Source organism: Cetorhinus maximus, chromosome 34, assembly GCF_964194155.1.
Source record: "Cetorhinus maximus chromosome 34, sCetMax3.hap1.1, whole genome shotgun sequence".
Taxonomy (NCBI): Eukaryota; Metazoa; Chordata; class Chondrichthyes; order Lamniformes; family Cetorhinidae; genus Cetorhinus; species Cetorhinus maximus.
The window spans coordinates 6,137,170-6,156,113 of NC_135912.1; the positions used below are offsets into that span (position 1 = coordinate 6,137,170).

The 18,944-nt window shown below is 48.6% G+C and overlaps 1 protein-coding gene across 1 annotated transcript in view; it reads right to left on the reverse strand.

Annotated features, from left to right (window-relative positions):
- The window catches only part of LOC144671712 (IgGFc-binding protein-like), a 57,352-nt gene extending 39,073 nt beyond the window's left edge, over positions 1-18,279 (reverse strand). Inside the window, exons 1-12 of the mRNA XM_078533726.1 lie at positions 18,153-18,279; positions 16,266-16,409; positions 14,913-15,175; positions 13,218-13,302; positions 10,842-10,991; positions 9,324-9,488; positions 7,956-8,053; positions 7,078-7,159; positions 5,776-5,847; positions 2,060-2,131; positions 868-939; positions 127-198 (exon numbers count right to left, since the gene is read on the reverse strand). Of these exons, the coding sequence (XP_078389852.1) occupies positions 127-198; positions 868-939; positions 2,060-2,131; positions 5,776-5,847; positions 7,078-7,159; positions 7,956-8,053; positions 9,324-9,488; positions 10,842-10,991; positions 13,218-13,302; positions 14,913-15,175; positions 16,266-16,409; positions 18,153-18,279 (1,402 nt within the window). The remainder of the gene's footprint in view (positions 1-126; positions 199-867; positions 940-2,059; positions 2,132-5,775; positions 5,848-7,077; positions 7,160-7,955; positions 8,054-9,323; positions 9,489-10,841; positions 10,992-13,217; positions 13,303-14,912; positions 15,176-16,265; positions 16,410-18,152) is intronic.
- Between the last annotated feature and the right edge of the window lie 665 nt (positions 18,280-18,944).

The window sequence follows — 18,944 nt, forward strand, 5'->3', positions numbered from 1 at the left end:
GAATGTAACTGAGGGTGTCACAGAGATTACAACAAGGAATTCAGAAGTCTATAACTGAGATATTGGGTGTTTTGGGACTCTCTGGAATCCATTCTGTACAATATTTTCCCTCAGTCCTGTCCTCACCTGGATGAATGTTCTCCTGTGTTGTGGTGGGTTTTGAACTGGTTCCTGGTGATTTGGTAGTTGGTGTGGAATCTGTTATCAAAAATCGGAAAGATACTGAGATTAAATATAGAATAACAGATATTCAAGAACATAAACATGAGACACACATTCATACAAGAGGCTCTAAATAAGGGATTACGGTGGGTTACAGACTGGAATCTAATCGAGGGGTTCGGGTGGTTTATATATAGAATAACAGATACCCGGGAGTGAGTTACAGTCTGGAATCTAATCGAGGAGTTCGGGGTGGTTTATATATAGAATAACAGGTACCCGGGAGTGAGTTACAGACTGGAATCGAATCGAGGGGTTCGGGGTGGTTTATATATAGAATAACAGATACCCGGGAGTGAGTTAGAGACTGGAATCTTGTCGAGTGGTTCGGGGTGGTTTATATATAGAATAACAGATACCCGGGAGTGAGTTAGAGACTGGAATCTAGTCGAGTGGTTCGGGATGGTTTATATATAGAATAACAGATACCCGGGAGTGGGTTACAGACTGGAATCTAATCGAGGGGTTCGGTGTGGTTTATATGTAGAATAACAGATACCCGGGAGTGAGTTACAGACTGGAATCTAAACGAAGATGTTACAAAGATTACAACAAGGAAGTCAGAAGTTTATAACTGAGATATTGGGTGTGTTATGACTCTCTCGACTCAATCTTAACAATATTTTCCCCCAGTCCTGTCCTCACCTGGATGAATGTTCTCCTGTGTTGTGGTGGGTTTTGAACTGGTTCCTGGTGATTTAGTGGTTGGTGTGGAACCTGTTATCAAAAATCGGAAAGATACCGGGATTAAATATAGAATAACAGATATTCAAGAACATACACACGAGACACACATTCATACAAGAGGCTCTAAACAAGGGATTTTGGTGTATATGAGTATAATAAAAGAAATGTGGGAGTGCGTAACAGGCTGGAATCTGATCGAGGTGTTTGAGTGGTTTACATTTAGACTAAAATTTACCTGGGAGTCAGTTACAGACTGGAATCTAATCGAGGGGTTCGGTGGGGTTTATATATAGAATAACAGATACTAGGGAGTGAGTTACATGCTGGAATCTAATCGAGGGGTTCGGTGGGGTTTATATATAGAATAACAGATACCCGGGAGTGAGTTACAGGCTGGAATCTATTCGAGGGGTTCGGTGGGGTTTATAAAAGAATAACAGATACCCGGGAGTGAGTTACAGGCTGGAATCTAATAGAGGGGTTCGGGGTGGTTTATATATAGAATAACAGATACCCGGGAGTGAGTTACAGACTGGAATCTAACCGAGGGGTTCGGGGTGGTTTATATATAGAATAACAGATACCCGGGAGTGGTTTACAGACTGGAATCGAATCGAGGGGTTCGGGGTGGTTTATATATAGAATAACAGATACCCGAGAGTGAGTTACAGACTGGGATCTAATCGAGGGGTTCGGGTGGTTTATATATAGAATAACAGATACCCGGGAGGGAGTTACAGACTGGAATCTAATCGAGGGGTTCGGGGTGGTTTATATATAGAATAACAGGGACCTGGGAGTGAGTTACAGGCTGGAATCTAATCGAGGGGTTCGGGGTGGTTTATATATAGAATAACAGATACCCGGGAGTGAGTTACAGACTGGAATCAAATCGAGGTGTTCGGGGTGGTCTATATATAGAATAACAGATACCCGGGAGTCAGTTACATACTGGAATCTAATCGAGGGGTTCGGGGTGGTTTATATATAGAATAACAGATACCCGGGAGTCAGTTACATACTGGAATGTAACTGAGGGTGTCACAGAGATTACAACAAGGAATTGAGAAGTCTATAACTGAGATATTGGGTGTTTTGGGACTCTCTGGAATCCATTCTGTACAATATTTTCCCCCAGTCCTGTCCTCACCTGGATGAATGTTCTCCTGTGTTGTGGTGGGTTTTGAACTGGTTCCTGGTGATTTGGTGGTTGGTGTGGAATCTGTTATCAAAAATCGGAAAGATACCGAGATTAAATATAGAATAACAGATATTCAAGAACATACACACGAGACACACATTCATACAAGAGGCTCTAAATAAGGGATTGTGGTTTTTATAAGTAGAATGAAAGAAATGTGGGAGTGCGTAACAGGCTGGAATCTGACCGAGGTGTTTGAGTGGTTTATATTTAGACTAAAATTTACCTGGGAGTGATTTACAGGCTGGAATCTAATCGAGAGGTTCGGGGTGGTTATATATGGAATAACAGATTCCCGGTAGTGAGTTACAGACTGGAATCTAATCGAGGGGTTTGGTGTGATTATATATGGAATAAGAGGTACCCGGGAGTGAGTTATAGACTGGAATCTAATCGAGGGGTTCGGGGTGGTTTATACAAAGAATAACAGACACCCCGGAATGTGTTACAGACTGGAATCTAATCGAGGGGTTCGGTATGGTTTATATATAGAATAACAGATACCTGGGAGTGAGTTACAGACTGTAATCTAATCGAGGGGTTCGGTGTGGTTTATATATAGAATAACAGATACCCGGGAGTGAGTTACAGACTGGAATCAAATCGAGGTGTTCGGGGTGGTCTATATATAGAATAACAGGTACCCGGGAGTGAGTTACAGACTGGAATCTAATCGAGGGGTTCGGGTGGTTTACATATAGAATAACAGATACCCGGGAGTGAGTTACAGACTGGAATCGAATCGAGGGGTTCGGGGTGGTTTATATATAGAATAACAGACACCCGGGAGTGAGTTACAGACTGGAATCTAGTCGAGTGGTTCGGGGTGGTTTATATATAGAATAACAGGTACCCGGGAGTGGTTTACAGACTGGAATCGAATCGAGGGGTTCGGGGTGGTTTATATATAGAATAACAGATACCCGAGAGTGAGTTACAGACTGGGATCTAATCGAGGGGTTCGGGTGGTTTATATATAGAATAACAGATACCCGGGAGGGAGTTACAGACTGGAATCTAATCGAGGGGTTCGGGGTGGTTTATATATAGAATAACAGGGACCTGGGAGTGAGTTACAGGCTGGAATCTAATCGAGGGGTTCGGGGTGGTTTATATATAGAATAACAGATACCCGGGAGTGAGTTACAGACTGGAATCAAATCGAGGTGTTCGGGGTGGTCTATATATAGAATAACAGGTACCCGGGAGTGAGTTACAGACTGGAATCTAATCGAGGGGTTCGGGTGGTTTACATATAGAATAACAGATACCCGGGAGTGAGTTACAGACTGGAATCGAATCGAGGGGTTCGGGGTGGTTTATATATAGAATAACAGAAACCCGGGAGTGAGTTACAGACTGGAATCTAGTCGAGTGGTTCGGGGTGGTTTATATATAGAATAACAGGTACCCGGGAGTGGTTTACAGACTGGAATCGAATCGAGGGGTTCGGGGTGGTTTATATATAGAATAACAGATACCCGAGAGTGAGTTACAGACTGGGATCTAATCGAGGGGTTCGGGTGGTTTATATATAGAATAACAGATACCCGGGAGGGAGTTACAGACTGGAATCTAATCGAGGGGTTCGGGGTGGTTTATATATAGAATAACAGGGACCTGGGAGTGAGTTACAGGCTGGAATCTAATCGAGGGGTTCGGGGTGGTTTATATATAGAATAACAGATACCCAGGAGTGAGTTACAGACTGGAATCTAATCGAGGGGTTCGGGGGGGTGGTTTATATATAGAATAACAGATACCCGGGAGTGAGTTACAGACTGGAATCTAATCTAGGGGTTCGGGGTGGTTTATATATAGAATAACAGATACCCGGGAGTGAGTTACAGACTGGAATCTAATTGAGGGGTTCGGGGTGGTTTATATATAGAATAACTGATACCCGGGATTGAGTTACAGACTGGAATCTAATCGAGGGGTTCGGGGTGGTTTATATATAGAATAACAGGTACCCGGGAGTCAGTTACATACTGGAATGTAACTGAGGGTGTCACAGAGATTACAACAAGGAATTCAGAAGTCTATAACTGAGATATTGGGTGTTTTGGGACTCTCTGGAATCCATTCTGTACAATATTTTCCCCCAGTCCTGTCCTCACCTGGATGAATGTTCTCCTGTGTTGTGGTGGGTTTTGAACTGGTTCCTGGTGATTTGGTGGTTGGTGTGGAATCTGTTATCAAAAATCGGAAAGATACCGAGATTAAATATAGAATAACAGATATTCAAGAACATACACACAAGACACACATTCATACAAGAGGCTCCAAATAAGAGATTTTGTTGTATATGAGTATAATAAAAGAAATGTGGGAGTGCGTAGCAGGCTGGAATCTGATCGAGGTGTTTGAGTGGTTTATATTTAGACTAAAATTTACCTGGGAGTGAGTTACAGACTGGAATCTAATCGAGGTGCTTGGGGTGGTTTATATATAGAATAACAGATACCCGGGAGTGAGTTACAGACTGGAATCTAATCGAGGGGTTCGGGGTGGTTTATATATAGAATAACAGATACCCGGGAGTGAGTGACAGACTGGAATCAAATCGAGGGGTACGGGGTGGTTTATATATAGAATAACAGATATCCGGGAGTGAGTTACAGACTGGAATCAAATCGAGGTGTTCGGGGTGGTTTATATATAGAATAACAGATATCTGGGAGTTAGTTACAGACTGGAATCTAAACGAAGATGTTACAAAGATTACAACAATGAACTCAGAAGTTTATAACTGAGATATTGGGTGCTTTGGGACTCTCTCGACTCAATCTTAACAATATTTTCCCCCAGTCCTGTCCTCACCTGGATGAATGGTCTCCTGTGTTGTGGTGGGTTTTGAACTGGTTCCTGGTGATTTAGTGGTTGGTGTGGAACCTGTTATCAAAAATCGGAAAGATACCGAGATTAAATATAGAATAACAGATATTCAAGAACATATACACGAGACACACATTCATACAAGAGGCTCTAAACAAGGGATTTAGTTGTATATGAGTATAATAAAAGAAATGTGGGAGTGCGTAACAGGCTGGAATCTGATCGAGGTGTTTGAGTGGTTTACATTTAGACTAAAATTTACCTGGGAGTGATTTACAGGCTGGAATCTGATCGAGGGGTTTGTGGGGTTTATGTATAGAATAACAGATTCCCGGGAGTGAGTTACATGCTGGAATCTAATCGAGGGGTTCGGTGGGGTTTATATATAGAATAACAGATACCCGGGAGTGAGTTACATGCTGGAATCTAATCGAGGGGTTCGGTGGGGTTTATATATAGAATAACAGATACCCGCGAGTGAGTTACAGACTGGAATGTAATCGAGGGGTTCGGTGGGGTTTATAAAAGAATAACAGATACCCGGGAGTGAGTTACAGGCTGGAATCTAATCGAGGGGTTCGGGGTGGTTTATATGTAGAATAACAGATACCTGGGAGTGAGTTACAGACTGCAATCTAATCGAGGGGTTCGGGGTGGTTTATATATAGAATAACAGATACCCGGGAGTGAGTTACATACTGGAATGTAACTGAGGGTGTCACAGAGATTACAACAAGGAATTCAGAAGTCTATAACTGAGATATTGGGTGTTTTGGGACTCTCTGGAATCCATTCTGTACAATATTTTCCCTCAGTCCTGTCCTCACCTGGATGAATGTTCTCCTGTGTTGTGGTGGGTTTTGAACTGGTTCCTGGTGATTTGGTGGTTGTTGTGGAACCTGTTATCAAAAATCGGAAAGATACAGAGATTAAATATAGAATAACAGATATTCAAGAACATACACACGAGACACACATTCATACAAGAGGCTCTAAATAAGAGATTTTTGCGTTTATAAATATTATGAAAGAAATGTGGGAGTGGGTAGCAGGCTGGAATCTGTCCAAGGTGTTTGAGTGGTTTATATTTAGGCTAAAATTTACCTGTGAGTGATTTCCAGACTGGAATCTAATTGAGGGGTTCGGGTTGGTTTATATATAGAATAACGATACCCGGGATTGAGTTAGAGACTGGAATCTAATCGAGGGGTTCGGGGTGGTTTATATATAGAATAACAGATACCCAGGAGTGAGTTGCAGGCTGGAATCTAATCGAGGGGTTCAGGGTGGTTTATTTATAGAATAACAGATATCCGGGAGTGAGTTGCAGGCTGGAATCTAATCGAGAGGTTTCAGTGCTGTGGTGTACAGTCTGGATCCAGTTCCTTGGCATTTCCTGACTCCACATCTCTCTCAGCTCAACTGCTGCTGGAACCCTCACCCGTATCTCTTATGTCCAGACTGAATTAATCTGATACACTCCTGGTTAAGCCGCTCATATTCTACCCTCCCATAAATCTGAGCTAAACCCAACACTCTGCTGCCCTGTATCCTGACTCGCACCTAGTCCTCCAACTCCATCACCCCCAGTGCTCACTGCCCTTCATTGGCTCCCGGTCAAGCCACACCTTGACTTTAAAATTCTCACCCTGATGCTCAAATCGATCCACGGCCCTCGGCCCCCTCCCTTTATCTCTGTAATCCCCTCCAGCCCCAGGACCCTCCGAGATCTCGTTGGTCTTCCATATCCGACCTCTTGCGCATCTCCGATTCCCATCGCTCCGCCAGTGGCGGCCGCGCCGTCAGCTGCATGGGGCCCTGAGCTCTGGAATTCCCTCCCTAAACCTCTCCGCCTCCCTCTCTCTCTCCTCCTTTAAGACGCTCCCCAAAACCTACCTCTTTGACCAAGCCTTTGGTCACCTGTCCCTCATATCTCCTCACCGTCAAATATTGCTTTACGATGGCTCCCGTGTAGCATGTTGGAAAGTTACCTTACATTAAGGGTTACATGAACGCAAGATGTTGTTGTTGGAGTGTACAGTCAGGATGTCGGGTGGGTCAGCGGTGATTATTGGGGCCTGGGGCAATCCTGGGTGGCAGGGGAGCTGGTGTTGGCAAGGCAGTCTTACCCTGTTGGCACTCTTCAACACAGACGCTGTCCACTGCAATATCAGACTGTGGAGTCTCGCCACGCATCGCTTCAATGACAAACTGAAAGAGAAGAGGGTCGTTTGCAAAGCTGCTTCGGAGCTGAACCCGTTCACCGCGGCCGGTGCCCCCCCTGTTGGCCGTGAGTTGGCGAGGCCGGTGTGTGTGTGTGTGTGTGTGCCAACGCGCTTCACCAACAAAAGTGCATCGGGCAAACCATGGTGAGGGCGGGGGGGAAGGGCGTCATGTTCGCCATGTCACAGTGGGGTGGCACTCACGCCTCCCGGGTCAGGGAGCCGCCCTCTTCGGACTTTAACCAGCTCACGGCCTCGGCTGAAGCTCCCAGTGGCAGTGCCGGTGCTGGGTGGCAAGGGGGTGGTGCCCTCTTTTTTCGATGAGACGGTAAAACCGGGCACTGGGCAAAGGAGTGCCCGGCCAACATTTCTCCTTGAATGCAGATTGACATCTCGTGGCTACCTGTGGGATCTTGCTGTGCTGGCTAACATGAATCACAAGTTACGCCCCTTCCAATGGAATAAATTCTCCCCTTCCCTCCCCTAAATGCCTTGTTTTTACCTCCAGGCCCCTCCCTTGGGGTTTACTCCTACCCTTTCACCCGACGGGGTGGGTTCTCAAGTGTTGAGCACACCTGAAGCTTGAGGTGAGGGCGAGCGGGAGGTCACTCCGAGATACCATCGCTCCCTCGAGGGCGCTATCAGGCCAACTTCCCTCTTTCACCACCCCCCCCACCACCTCCCCCTCCCCTCCCCACCCACCCACCCGCCCGCTCTCCAAGGGAGCACCCCTCCCTGACCTGCTCAAGCGCCCATCAGGAGAATATGACAAGCCTGAGGCCTACCTGAATCTTTCCTTGCCCTCGGTAGTTGACTGCTGCTGGCTTCCAGCCTGGATGTTGGTTTCCGACGAGGGAGAAGAGAGGCTTTCCCAGTCTGCCTCCTGCTGGTGAAAACACAGGGCGTTAAAGAGGAACGGAGGAGCTGGGGGGGTGGTGGGGGGTAGGCCACTCGGCCCCTCGAGCCTGCTCCGCCATTCAACTCGATCAGGGCTGATTCTCCTACCTCGACACCGCTATCCTGGTATCCCTCGGTGTCATTAGTCTCCAGAAATCTATCCATCTCAGTCTTGGACGTGCTCAGTGTCTGAATTCCAAAGATTCACCACCCTCCGAGAGAGGGAATCCCTCCTCACCTCACTCCTAAATGGCCTGTCTCTTATTCTGAGACTGTGTCCTCCTGGTCCTAGACCACACCCCACCCCTCCCGAGCCAAGGGCGACATCCTTTCCATGTCCATCCTGTCCGGCCCTTTAAGAATTCTGTACACTTCAATGAGGTCATCTCTCATTCTTCGAAACTCTGGAGAATCCAGGCCCAGTCTCCTCCGACTTAGATTGCAACAGACAAGGTGGCTTCAATGGACAGAGAGGCAGGTGTTGATTGGTCGGGTGGAGGGATTTGATGGACATGGCGGGAGAAAGAGGCGGCCATTCAGCCCCTCGACCCTGCTCCGCCGTTCAGTAAGACCATATTCCCATTTTCCTTCATTCCCTTCGTGCCCAAATATCTAACAATCTCAGTCAATGACTGAGCGTCCACAGCTCTCTGGGGTAGGGGATCCCAAAGATTCACCGCCCTCAGAGCGAAGACATTTCTCCTCATCCCTGGTCCAAAATGGCCGACTCCTTACCCTAAGACCGTAGCCCCCATCTTCTAGACTCCCCAGCCAGAGGGGGGGAACGACCTCTCAACCTCGACTCCGTCAAGTCCCTTTTAGGTGTTCCAGTGGGATCGCCTCTCATTCTCCTAAGCGCCGCAGAATATAGGCCCCAGTCTACGCGACTTAGTTACGGGGGGGCACCCCGCTCTCATCCGAGGGACCGACCGTGCGAACCTTTGCTGCGGTCCCTCTGGGTGGTAGGTACCCGCCCTCACCAATGGCGGAGAGCGTTGGCAGGTTGAACGCTGCAGCGGAGCCCAAGCGACCTGGAACGCGCTGCCCGAAAGGGCGGTGGAAGCGGGATTGAGTTGGAGATTTCAACGAGGGGAGTCGGGCGAATGCTTGAAAGGGGAGGCATTGGCGGGAGGAAGGGGAGGGGGGCTGCGGTCGAGCGGGGCTCATTGGGTAGCTCTCCCCCCCCTAAAGAGTCAGGACAGGCAGGATGCGCCCGATTCTAGACTGCCCTCTCAGCTGGTGGATCGGATACTTGCCTTGCTTTGCTGCATACACGTTTAACTCCATCCTGGTAGCCGTCCCATACATGAAATAGTGGAACTTCAGCGTGAGACAGCCGGACGAGGAGACCCAAGGGCTTCTTAAGTGAGACTTGTTGCCGGGATGAGTGCTCGTTGAATCCATTAACATGTAGTAGCCGACTGTAATGAAATACCACAATGAAAGCAGGAAAGGTCAGAAGGAAAAACCGTGGACCTGTCAGCGACTGTGCTGCTCAGAGGACAGCGGGAGGAACCGACTGTGTTCTGTGCCTGTTCTGACAGTCGATCAGATCATGGTCAGTCTGTATTTTAAACCCATTTACCCGCCATGGTTCCATTATTGAATCAAAATCGACCAATCTCCCTCTTGAAATCCGCAATTAACCTCGACGGCTTTGGCCGGGAGAAGGTTCTAGATTTCCACACACTTTTAAGGGGAAGCAGTGGCCCCCTAAAGTCACCAACGCCCCCCTCCTTCCCCCACCCACCCCCGACCCTCTCCCCTGAACGGCCCAGCTCAAGGTCTAAGGCCAAAGCGACAAATCCCGCGGGCCCGGGAAATCTGAAATAAGAACAGAAAACGCCAGGAAAAAAACTCGGGAGGTCGGGCGGCGTCCGTGGAGGGAGAAGCACAGTTAATGTTTCGGGTCCGTACGACTCTCCTTCTGAAGTGAATATTAAAAAAAAAGACAAACTCTGAGGTCCAGCAGGCATGGGGAAATGGAGAGGGAAAGGGACTGAACATATCCATCAATAACGGTGAGGGTACTTATCGAATAGTGAGGATGCTCTTGAGGCACTTGTAGGGTCAGAGCAGCCCAGGTTGGGTGGAAAACCAGTCCTCGAATCGGAGGGTTGTTGGTCGACTCCTCCGAGATATCTTCCGATTCTGCAACTCCCCCCCACCCCCCCCAACCCCCAACTAAACCTCTCCGCCTCCCTTTCCTCTCCAGACGGTCCTTAAAACCTACCCGAGCTTCTCGGTCTCCTCGTTACGCGTCCCCGCGTCGGGTTTTAATCCGGCGATGCTCCTGTCAACTGGGATTGTCGGCCACGGGGATGGGCCCTGCCCAAAACCCCGGAGGGTCCGAGCCTCTAACCCGGGACTGGCGCTTTGAGCACAGCGCTGGGGTGGGGGGTGGGGAGTGCCGCCCTGTCAGGAGGTTCCCTCGTTCTGAGGCTCCGCTCCGCCCGCCCTCAGGAACCAGGACCGTCCTCTCGAAGAGCGAGACGACGCTCATCCACACCACAGCCCCTCGGTGGTGGTGGGGGGGGCTTCCCCTTAAAGGGACAGGTCAATGCAAGCATTGGGCAACATGGTGCTCGGGTAAAGCTTGAAAAGTTGACGTTTTTGGCCTTGGGAGATCATGAACTTAAAAAAACAAACGGTGGTGATCAGTTGACCTTCCCCGCGCCATGTGTGCTTTCACTGGAAAGGGTTCTCTGTCCCTCTTGGCAAGACCAGCGACAGGTGCCAAAAAAAAATCCGGATTCGAATCCGGGCGGTCTTACACCCTGGCTTGGAAAAGTCATCATCGGGGCCGGTGTTGTCCGTGTCGGTCTGCCCGTTCCATTGGTCAAAGGGGACCAGGGTCGGAGTGTCTTCATTGGTCCAACCGCAGAGATTGTCAAACTCATCGAAATCACAGTGGGTGATACAATCTGCACAGCAAAGGAAGGGTACATTCAATCACGTGCTCAAACGTAGCTTACGTAGCCAAGGTGTTTGCAATAGGTAAGAGCTTCTGTGACACAGCAAAACGGTGATCGCTATGTATATAATAATATTACCAATATATTAACATAATATCTTCACATATATTCCTCCTCATTTAAGGGAGGATACACTTGCACGGGAAGCAGTTCGGTGGAAGTTCAAATTGGCTGTAGGAGTTTGTATTACTTGGGAAAGGTTGGGCCTGGACCCATTGGCGTTGAGAAGAACGAGAGGCGATCTTATTGAAACGTGTGAGATTCTGAGTTGTGGGGGGAGCTGTGAGCACGTTTCCCCCTCGTAGTGGGTGGGAATGTAGAAGGAGGGGACAGAGTTTCGGAGCGAGGCGTCTCCCATTTAAGATGGAGATGAGGAGGGATTATTTTCTCTCGGGGGGGTGGTGGAGAATCTTTGGGATTCTGCAGACCACTGAGGCGGGGTCATTGAATATATTCAAAGCTTAGTTGGACAGATTTTTGATTGACAAGGGAGTCAATGGTTATGGGGAATCGGAGGGGGGGGGTGGGTGGACGGGTGGATAGGAAAGTGGAACTGAGGCCAAGGTCAGATCAGCCATAATCTTATTGAATAGCAGACCAAGCTCGAAGGGCCGAATAGCTCACTCCTACCCCTAGTTCTTATGTTCTTACTGATTTAGCAATACCGTATTGGGTTAGATACTCTCACTGTCGCAGTAATACTGTTGGGTTAGATACTCTCACTGTCGCAGTAATACTGGGATTGATACTCTCACTGACACAGTAATACTGGGGTTGATACTCTCACTGTCGCAGTAATACTGTTGGGTTAGATACTCTCACTGACACAGTAATACTGGGATTGATACTCTCACTGTCGCAGTAATACTGTTGGGTTAGATACTCTCACTGACACAGTAATACTGGGGTTGTTACTTTCACTGACACAGTAATGCTGGGATTGATACTCCCACTGACACAGTAATACTGTTGGGTTAGATATTCTCACTGACACAGCAGTACTCTATTGGTTAGATACTCTCACTGACACAGTAATACTGGGATTGTTACTTTCACTGACACAGTAATGCTGGGATTGATACTCTCACTGACACAGTAATACTGTTGGGTTAGATACTCTCACTGACACAGTAATACTGGGATTGTTACTTTCACTGACACAGTAATGCTGGGAATGATACTCTCACTGACACAGTAATACTGTTGGGTTAGATATTCTCACTGACACAGCAATACTCTATTGGTTAGATACTCTCACCGACAGAGTAATACTGGGATTGTTACTCTCACTGACACAGTAATGCTGGGATTGATACTCTCACTGACACAGTAATACTGTTGGGTTAGATATTCTCGCTGACACAGTAATCATTGAAAAGATCACATGACAAAGCATCCACACGCACAGCAAGATCCCGCCCGAGAAAACGTTCTAGCTATTTTTTTAGTGATATCAGTTGAGGGATAAGTCGTGACTCAAGACACCAGGGAGAACTCTCCAGCCCCCTTTCAAAATAGCGTCAGGGGGATTTTATATGAGAGCGCAGACGGGAACTTGGTTCAATGTCTCACCCGAAAGACGGCACCAGTCGCAACGATAAACCATCGGCGGGTTATGACTATAAACCCAACCAATTGTTGCTGACTCGCATCGGCGAGACCAGCTGTGGAGTCGTTCTTTGCATCTGGCCAGAGCGTGCTGAGCCAATGGGGAGGAGAGTCCGTTCAGGGGGTTAACAGAGGGGACAGGGCCGAGGACTCGGAGTTTAAATTACCCTCGCAACAGGGAGGTGAAGTTGACAATGATGGAAGGTTGACAAATAGCCCAGAGAGGAAGCCGACTGGATGGAAGCACAAGCTTAGAAGGGACAAGAGAGAGCAAAGGGTTGAAAGAGTTGAGAACTTCAAGTGGTGAATTCTTTAGCCTTCAGGCCCTTCTGAACACGCCACCCAACGTTGTGCAGTGAGACGACCCGTTCAAAAGAAAAGAATCAGTTCCTGCTTCGGGAGGGATCCGAGGAACTTGGAAATGGTCAACAAATGGTCGGAAAAGGGCAGGCCCTCATTTGGATCTTGGGTCTCAGAGCTGGTTGGGTTGGAATTATCCTTGGTTCTAAATTATTATCTTATCAGGAGGAGCAAACAATTGAAGAAAGCCTTTAGAAGCAGCCTTACTGGAGCAGCGTCCTGTCCTGACCGTGATGTTGTCCACAGCTGTGTCACTTGACGGGGCGGAACCTCGAACAGCTTCAAAGGTAACCTGCCATATTGAAAGATGTATGTTAAACGTGATGCACAAAGTTCCACCAGACTCTAGCCAACACCGTAACCAACCGACTCTACAACCAACCGACTTTACAACCAACCGACTCTACAACCAACCGACTTTACAACCAACCGACTCTACAACCAACCGACTCTACAACCAACCGACTCTACAACCAACCGACTCTACGACCAACCGACTCTACGACCAACCGACTCTACGACCAACCGACTCTACGACCAACCGACTCTACGACCAATACTTCGTTTATGGGATGTGGGCATCGCTGGCTAGGCCAATGTTGGTTGCCCATCCCTAATTGCCCTTGCTTCAGAGGGGGGCATTTAAGAGTCAACCACATTGCTGCGGGTCCGGAGTCGCATGTAGCCCAGAACGGGTAAGGGTGGAAGATTAAAGGCAAAGCTCAGCGGACGTTGGAAATCTGAAACAACGACAAAAAAAATGCTGGAAAAACTCAGCAGGTCTGACAGCGTCGGCGGAGAGGAAGACGGAGTTAACGTTTCGAGTGCATCAGAACTAAAGAGAGGTTGAAATGTGGTGAAATATATACTGTTTAAGGGGAGTGGAGCAGGTGAAGCTGGATCTTGCCTTCAGCTCTGAGAAAAGAGTCATACGGACTTGAAGCACAAACTCTGCCTTTCTCCCCAGGGATGGAAGGTTTCCTTCCCTAAAGGGACATTAGTGAACCAGATGGGTTTTTACAAACAATCGGCAAAATCATGGTCGCCATTAGACTTTTAATTCCAGATTTTTATTGAATTCAAATTCCACCATCTGTCTTGGTGGGATTTGAACCCCGGTCCCCAGAGGATTACCCTGGGTCTCCGGATACGAGGACAGTGACCATACCACTATGCTCCACCTCCCCAATCACAAACTCTCCCAATCCAAGATAAATTATGAAATGCTGGACATATCCTTAGCAAAAGTGTAATTTTAACATTCTTGAAAATTCTGTTGTACTTTTACATAGGTAGTGGCCCTCTCAATAAAATGTTTTGATAGTAATTGGATAATATTCTTGACACCATCCAGGACAAAGCAGCCCCGCTTAATGGCACCCCATCCATCACCTTAAACATTCACTCCCTCCACCACCGACGCACAGTAGCAGCAGTGTGTGTACCATCTACAAGATGCACTACAGGAACTCATTAAGTCTCCTTTGACAGCACCTTCCAAACCCACGACCGCTACCATCTAGAAGGACAAGGGCAGCTGATAGATGGGGACACCACCACTTGCGAGTTCCCCTCCAAGCCACTCACCATCCCGACTTGGAAATATATCGGCCGTTCCCTCACTGTCGCTGGGTCAAAATCCTGGAGCTCCCTCCCTAACAGCACTGTGGGTGTACCTACACCACATGGACTGCAGCGGTTCAAGAAGGCAGCTCACCACCACCTTCTGAAGGGGCAATTAGGGATGGGTAACAAATGCTGGCCCAGCCAGCGAAGCCCACATCCCGTGAAAGAATAAAAAAATCCAATGGTGTCCAACATAATGAACCACACCCAATACCAACCAACATAACCGTTTGTAAATAATTATACAGGGGAATAGCCCACTGAAGGAATCCTTGCCTTTATATTTGTTGGAGCCTTGAACGAATAGTCAACTGTTCCATGGAGCCAAGATGGACTCTGAGCTCCTTTTTTACTCCAAATCTGCTGTTCAATGGATGAGCCCTTCAGGTAAACGCTGAGAACGTTGTCAAAATTGTCTCCGTACATGTAGTACCGGAACTCCACACACACGTCCCCATACACAGCCAAGGTTGGACTGTCCAGCCTCACGAACTGACCTTTGGCAAAGTCGCCAGCCTCTTGATAGATATAATACCCTGCTGGAATTGGAATAGGAGAGAACGATGAGCCCTGCCTGTCAGGCAATCTCTACCAGAGGAGCATCAATGCAGCATTCTCACTAACCCTTCCCCACAATTTGCTACGACGGTGTTTGTGAAATGATTCCCTGAATGTTCCCCTTTTTAAGGCATGTTGGAGATAATGGTGCCCCATCCAATAGAACTCCGCCAATGGTGAGGAACTGGGAACATCCTCCAATCAGAGACCAGCAACACAGCCCGACATGGAGGAACTGGGAATATTCACCAATCAGAGACCATCAACACAGCCCGACATGGAGGAACTGGGAATATTCACCAATCAGAGACCATCAACAAAGCCCTACACAGAGGAACTAGGAATATTCACCAGTATCCTGTCCAATGGTAGCTCACTCACTGGCATATTCCCCAATGGTATCTCAGCCAATGGATTCTGTTTGATGTTTGAGGACCAGTTTCAGTGCTCATTTCTCAATGCTTTTAAACTCATTACGTAGACTAGAGAGAGAGAGAGAAAAACAGACAGAGAGAAAGAGAGTGGCAGAGAAAGATAGAGACAGAAAGTGAGACAGAGAGAGAGGCAGAGAGAGAGAGTCAGAAAAAGAAAGACAGAGAGACAGAGAGAAAGAGAGACAGAGAGGGAGAGAGAGAGAGAGACAGAGAGAGAGAAGGAGAGAGAGAGACAGAGCGAGAGACAGAGAGACAGAGAAAGAGACAGCGAGAGAGAGACAGAGAGAGAGAGTGACAGAGAAAGATAGAGAGAGGCAGAAAAGAGAGACAGAGAGAAAGAGAGACAGAGTGGGAGAGAGAGACAGAGCGAGACAGAGAGACAGAGAGAGACAGAGAGACAGAGAGAACAAGATACAGAGAGACAGAGGCAGAGAAAGAAAGGCAGAGAGAGAGAGAAAGACAGAGAGACAGAGAGAGCAAGATAGAGAGAGAGAGGCAGAGGCAGAGAAAGAGAGGCAGAGAGACAGAGAGAAAGACAGAGAGTCAGAGAGAGAGAGAGGCAGAGGCAGAGAAAGAGAGAGAGAAAGACAGAGAGTCAGAGAGAGAGAGATACAGAGAGATGAAGGACATTCCGTACTTCCATTTGGATAGTCTTCCATGGGTTCTGTGCCTATTGGATTTTTTCCGGAAATCCGACTCCAATTCCCATCATCAGCCGTATCTTGGACCCAGTCACAGAATGGTTTCGCATTGTTGTTGAAATCACAAGCGGTTAATACAGCTGTAAAATACAATCAGAGACCATCAACACAGCCCGACATAGAGGAACTGGGAACATCCTCCAACCAGAGACCATCAACACAGCCCGACATAGAGGAACTGGGAACATCCTCCAACCAGAGACCATCAACACAGCCCGACATAGAGGAACTGGGAACATCCTCCAACCAGAGACCATCAACACAGCCCGACATAGAGGAACTGGGAACATCCTCCAATCAGAGACCATCAACACAGCCCGACATGGAGGAACTGGGAATATTCACCAATCAGAGACCAGCAACACAGCCCGACATGGAGGGACTGAGAACATCCTCCAATCAGAGACCAGCAACACAGCCCGACATGGAGGGACTGAGAACATCCTCCAATCAGAAAAGGAGATTGAGGGGAGATTTGATAGGGGCGTTCGGGATTATAACAGGTTTGGATAAGAAAGACCAAGAAAATCTTTTCCCATTAGCTGATGGTACATGGACGTGGGGGGGGGCGATAGAGTTTTAAGGTTTTGAGCGAGCGATGCAGGGTGGGGATGTGAGGAAGAACTTTCCTTTACACAGTGAGTGATGGTGAGCTGGCACTCGCTGCCCATGAGGCTGGAAGCGTAGACGCTGAATGATTTCACAAGGGTATTGGATGGGCGCTTGAGGGAGAATAAACTTGCAGGGCTACGGGGAGGGAGCGGGGGCCAAATGGGACTGACCAGCTTGCTCCGCTGAGAAGGTGGCATGGTCTCGATGGGCTGAATGGCCTCCTTCCGTATCGAGATGGCTCCATGGCTTTCCTGCAGAGAGTAGAGAGTCTCTGGGAGGTGGTACCTGTTGTTACGGTGGGTGTTGAGTCTCCACTGAGGGAGCGAGGCTGATTTCCCGATTGCGGGAGAGGACACTGCATCGTGAAGAGGGCAGACGTCTTGCTGAATAAGGCTCAGGACCTCCTGGAATCCTCAATCTCCTGAGGGAGGCAGAGGAGGCTTTTCCCGGAGAATCCTTCTCCACATGGGTTGCGAGGTTTTTTTAAAACTCCTGGCATGTTGCCTCCCCCAGGAAGTTACCCGAGTGCGTGAGGGGGAGAAGGAATGGAAGGAGGTGTCTATCATAATGCCGCTGCCACCATGCTGGATGAAGGACAGGCCTGGTGGGACCTGCCCCCTCTCCCCGCCTGCCAATGCTGGTAGGCACTACCTTGCTGCCGGTTGCCCTATCAGCATGGGTTGGTCTGTGACAGGGACAGAGTGAAGGTGCTTGACCTTGAGTTACTGGGCAGACCCTCAATCTCAAAAGCACAGCTTGGTTTACCAATCCGGTTGCCTCCTCACCCCATGTCACTGCAGCTAGAGGCTCATGCCCTCGGTACCAGTCTGGGCATTCCGCTCTCCTCCCTCAGGCTATTCTGCCACCCTGCACTGCTTCAGGTAGTGGAGACTTAAGCTTCCATTGCCCCCATATAGTGTAAGTCTAACCCTGGCAGCACAGAGCTCCCTCTACACTCACCCCGACAGTATGGAGCTCCCTCTACACTCCCCCTGACAGTACGGAGCTCCCTCTACACCCCCCCGACAATATGGAGTTCCCTCTAAATGAATGTCCTGAGCCGTCGTCAGATAGAGGAGAAATTATCCTCCTCGAGTTCGATTGAAGACTGGATCCCTGGCTCATTGTCCAACGCGCTGCTCCCAGACGCCCTTGCCTTGTTTCCCCATCCCCCCACCGGAAACCCCGCGCTCTCCAAGCCTGTGCTGTACTGACCTGGTTGCGATCGCGAGGAATTCGAAAGGCGGGCTTCGGGTTGACGTGGAATGCCAGGCCGCGGCTCTCCTTGCCTACAAAAGCGATTGAGGAAATTATCATTAGATATCTGCCCGCCTGCATCTCGGGTGCGGGAAGGGGTGTCGACTGAGTCGAGATGGAACAGGAGGCCAAGGTTGCGGTTTGAAAAGCGGAGTTTCAGAGCGATGACGGAGAGGGACAGACAGGGGGAGCAAGTTTTAAAAGAATTGTCATGAGCAGTGACAGAAAGACCTGCATTTCTATAGCACCTTTCCCAGCCTTGGGCCATCCCAACGCGCTTCACCGCCACTCTTGAGGTGTTGCCGCTCTTTCGCAAGGTAGGAAATGAAGCAGCCAATTTGCGCACAGCAAGCTCCCAAAAACACAAATGCAGTCAATGACCACATGGTCCACTTTTAAGTGTTGGCTGAGGAATAAATGTTGGTCAGGACGGCAGAGAAAACTGCCCCAATTCTTCCAACAAGGGCAGTGGGACCTTCGAGTTCACCCAGGAAGCCAGACGGGGCATCCGATGAACACTTTACCAGAGAGGCAGTGCAGCACTCCCTCAGTACTGGCACTGGGAGTGTCAGCCTGGATTATGTGTCCAAGGGTCTGTAGTAGGATTTGGACCCACAACCCTCGAGACTCCTAGGCGAGGGTACTATCTCCTCAGCCAATATCGGCAGTGGGCAGGAGGAGCGACGGGAATTTAGTATCGGAGGTGGATCAGGAAATGGACAGAAATGTAAAATCGACTGAGAGGG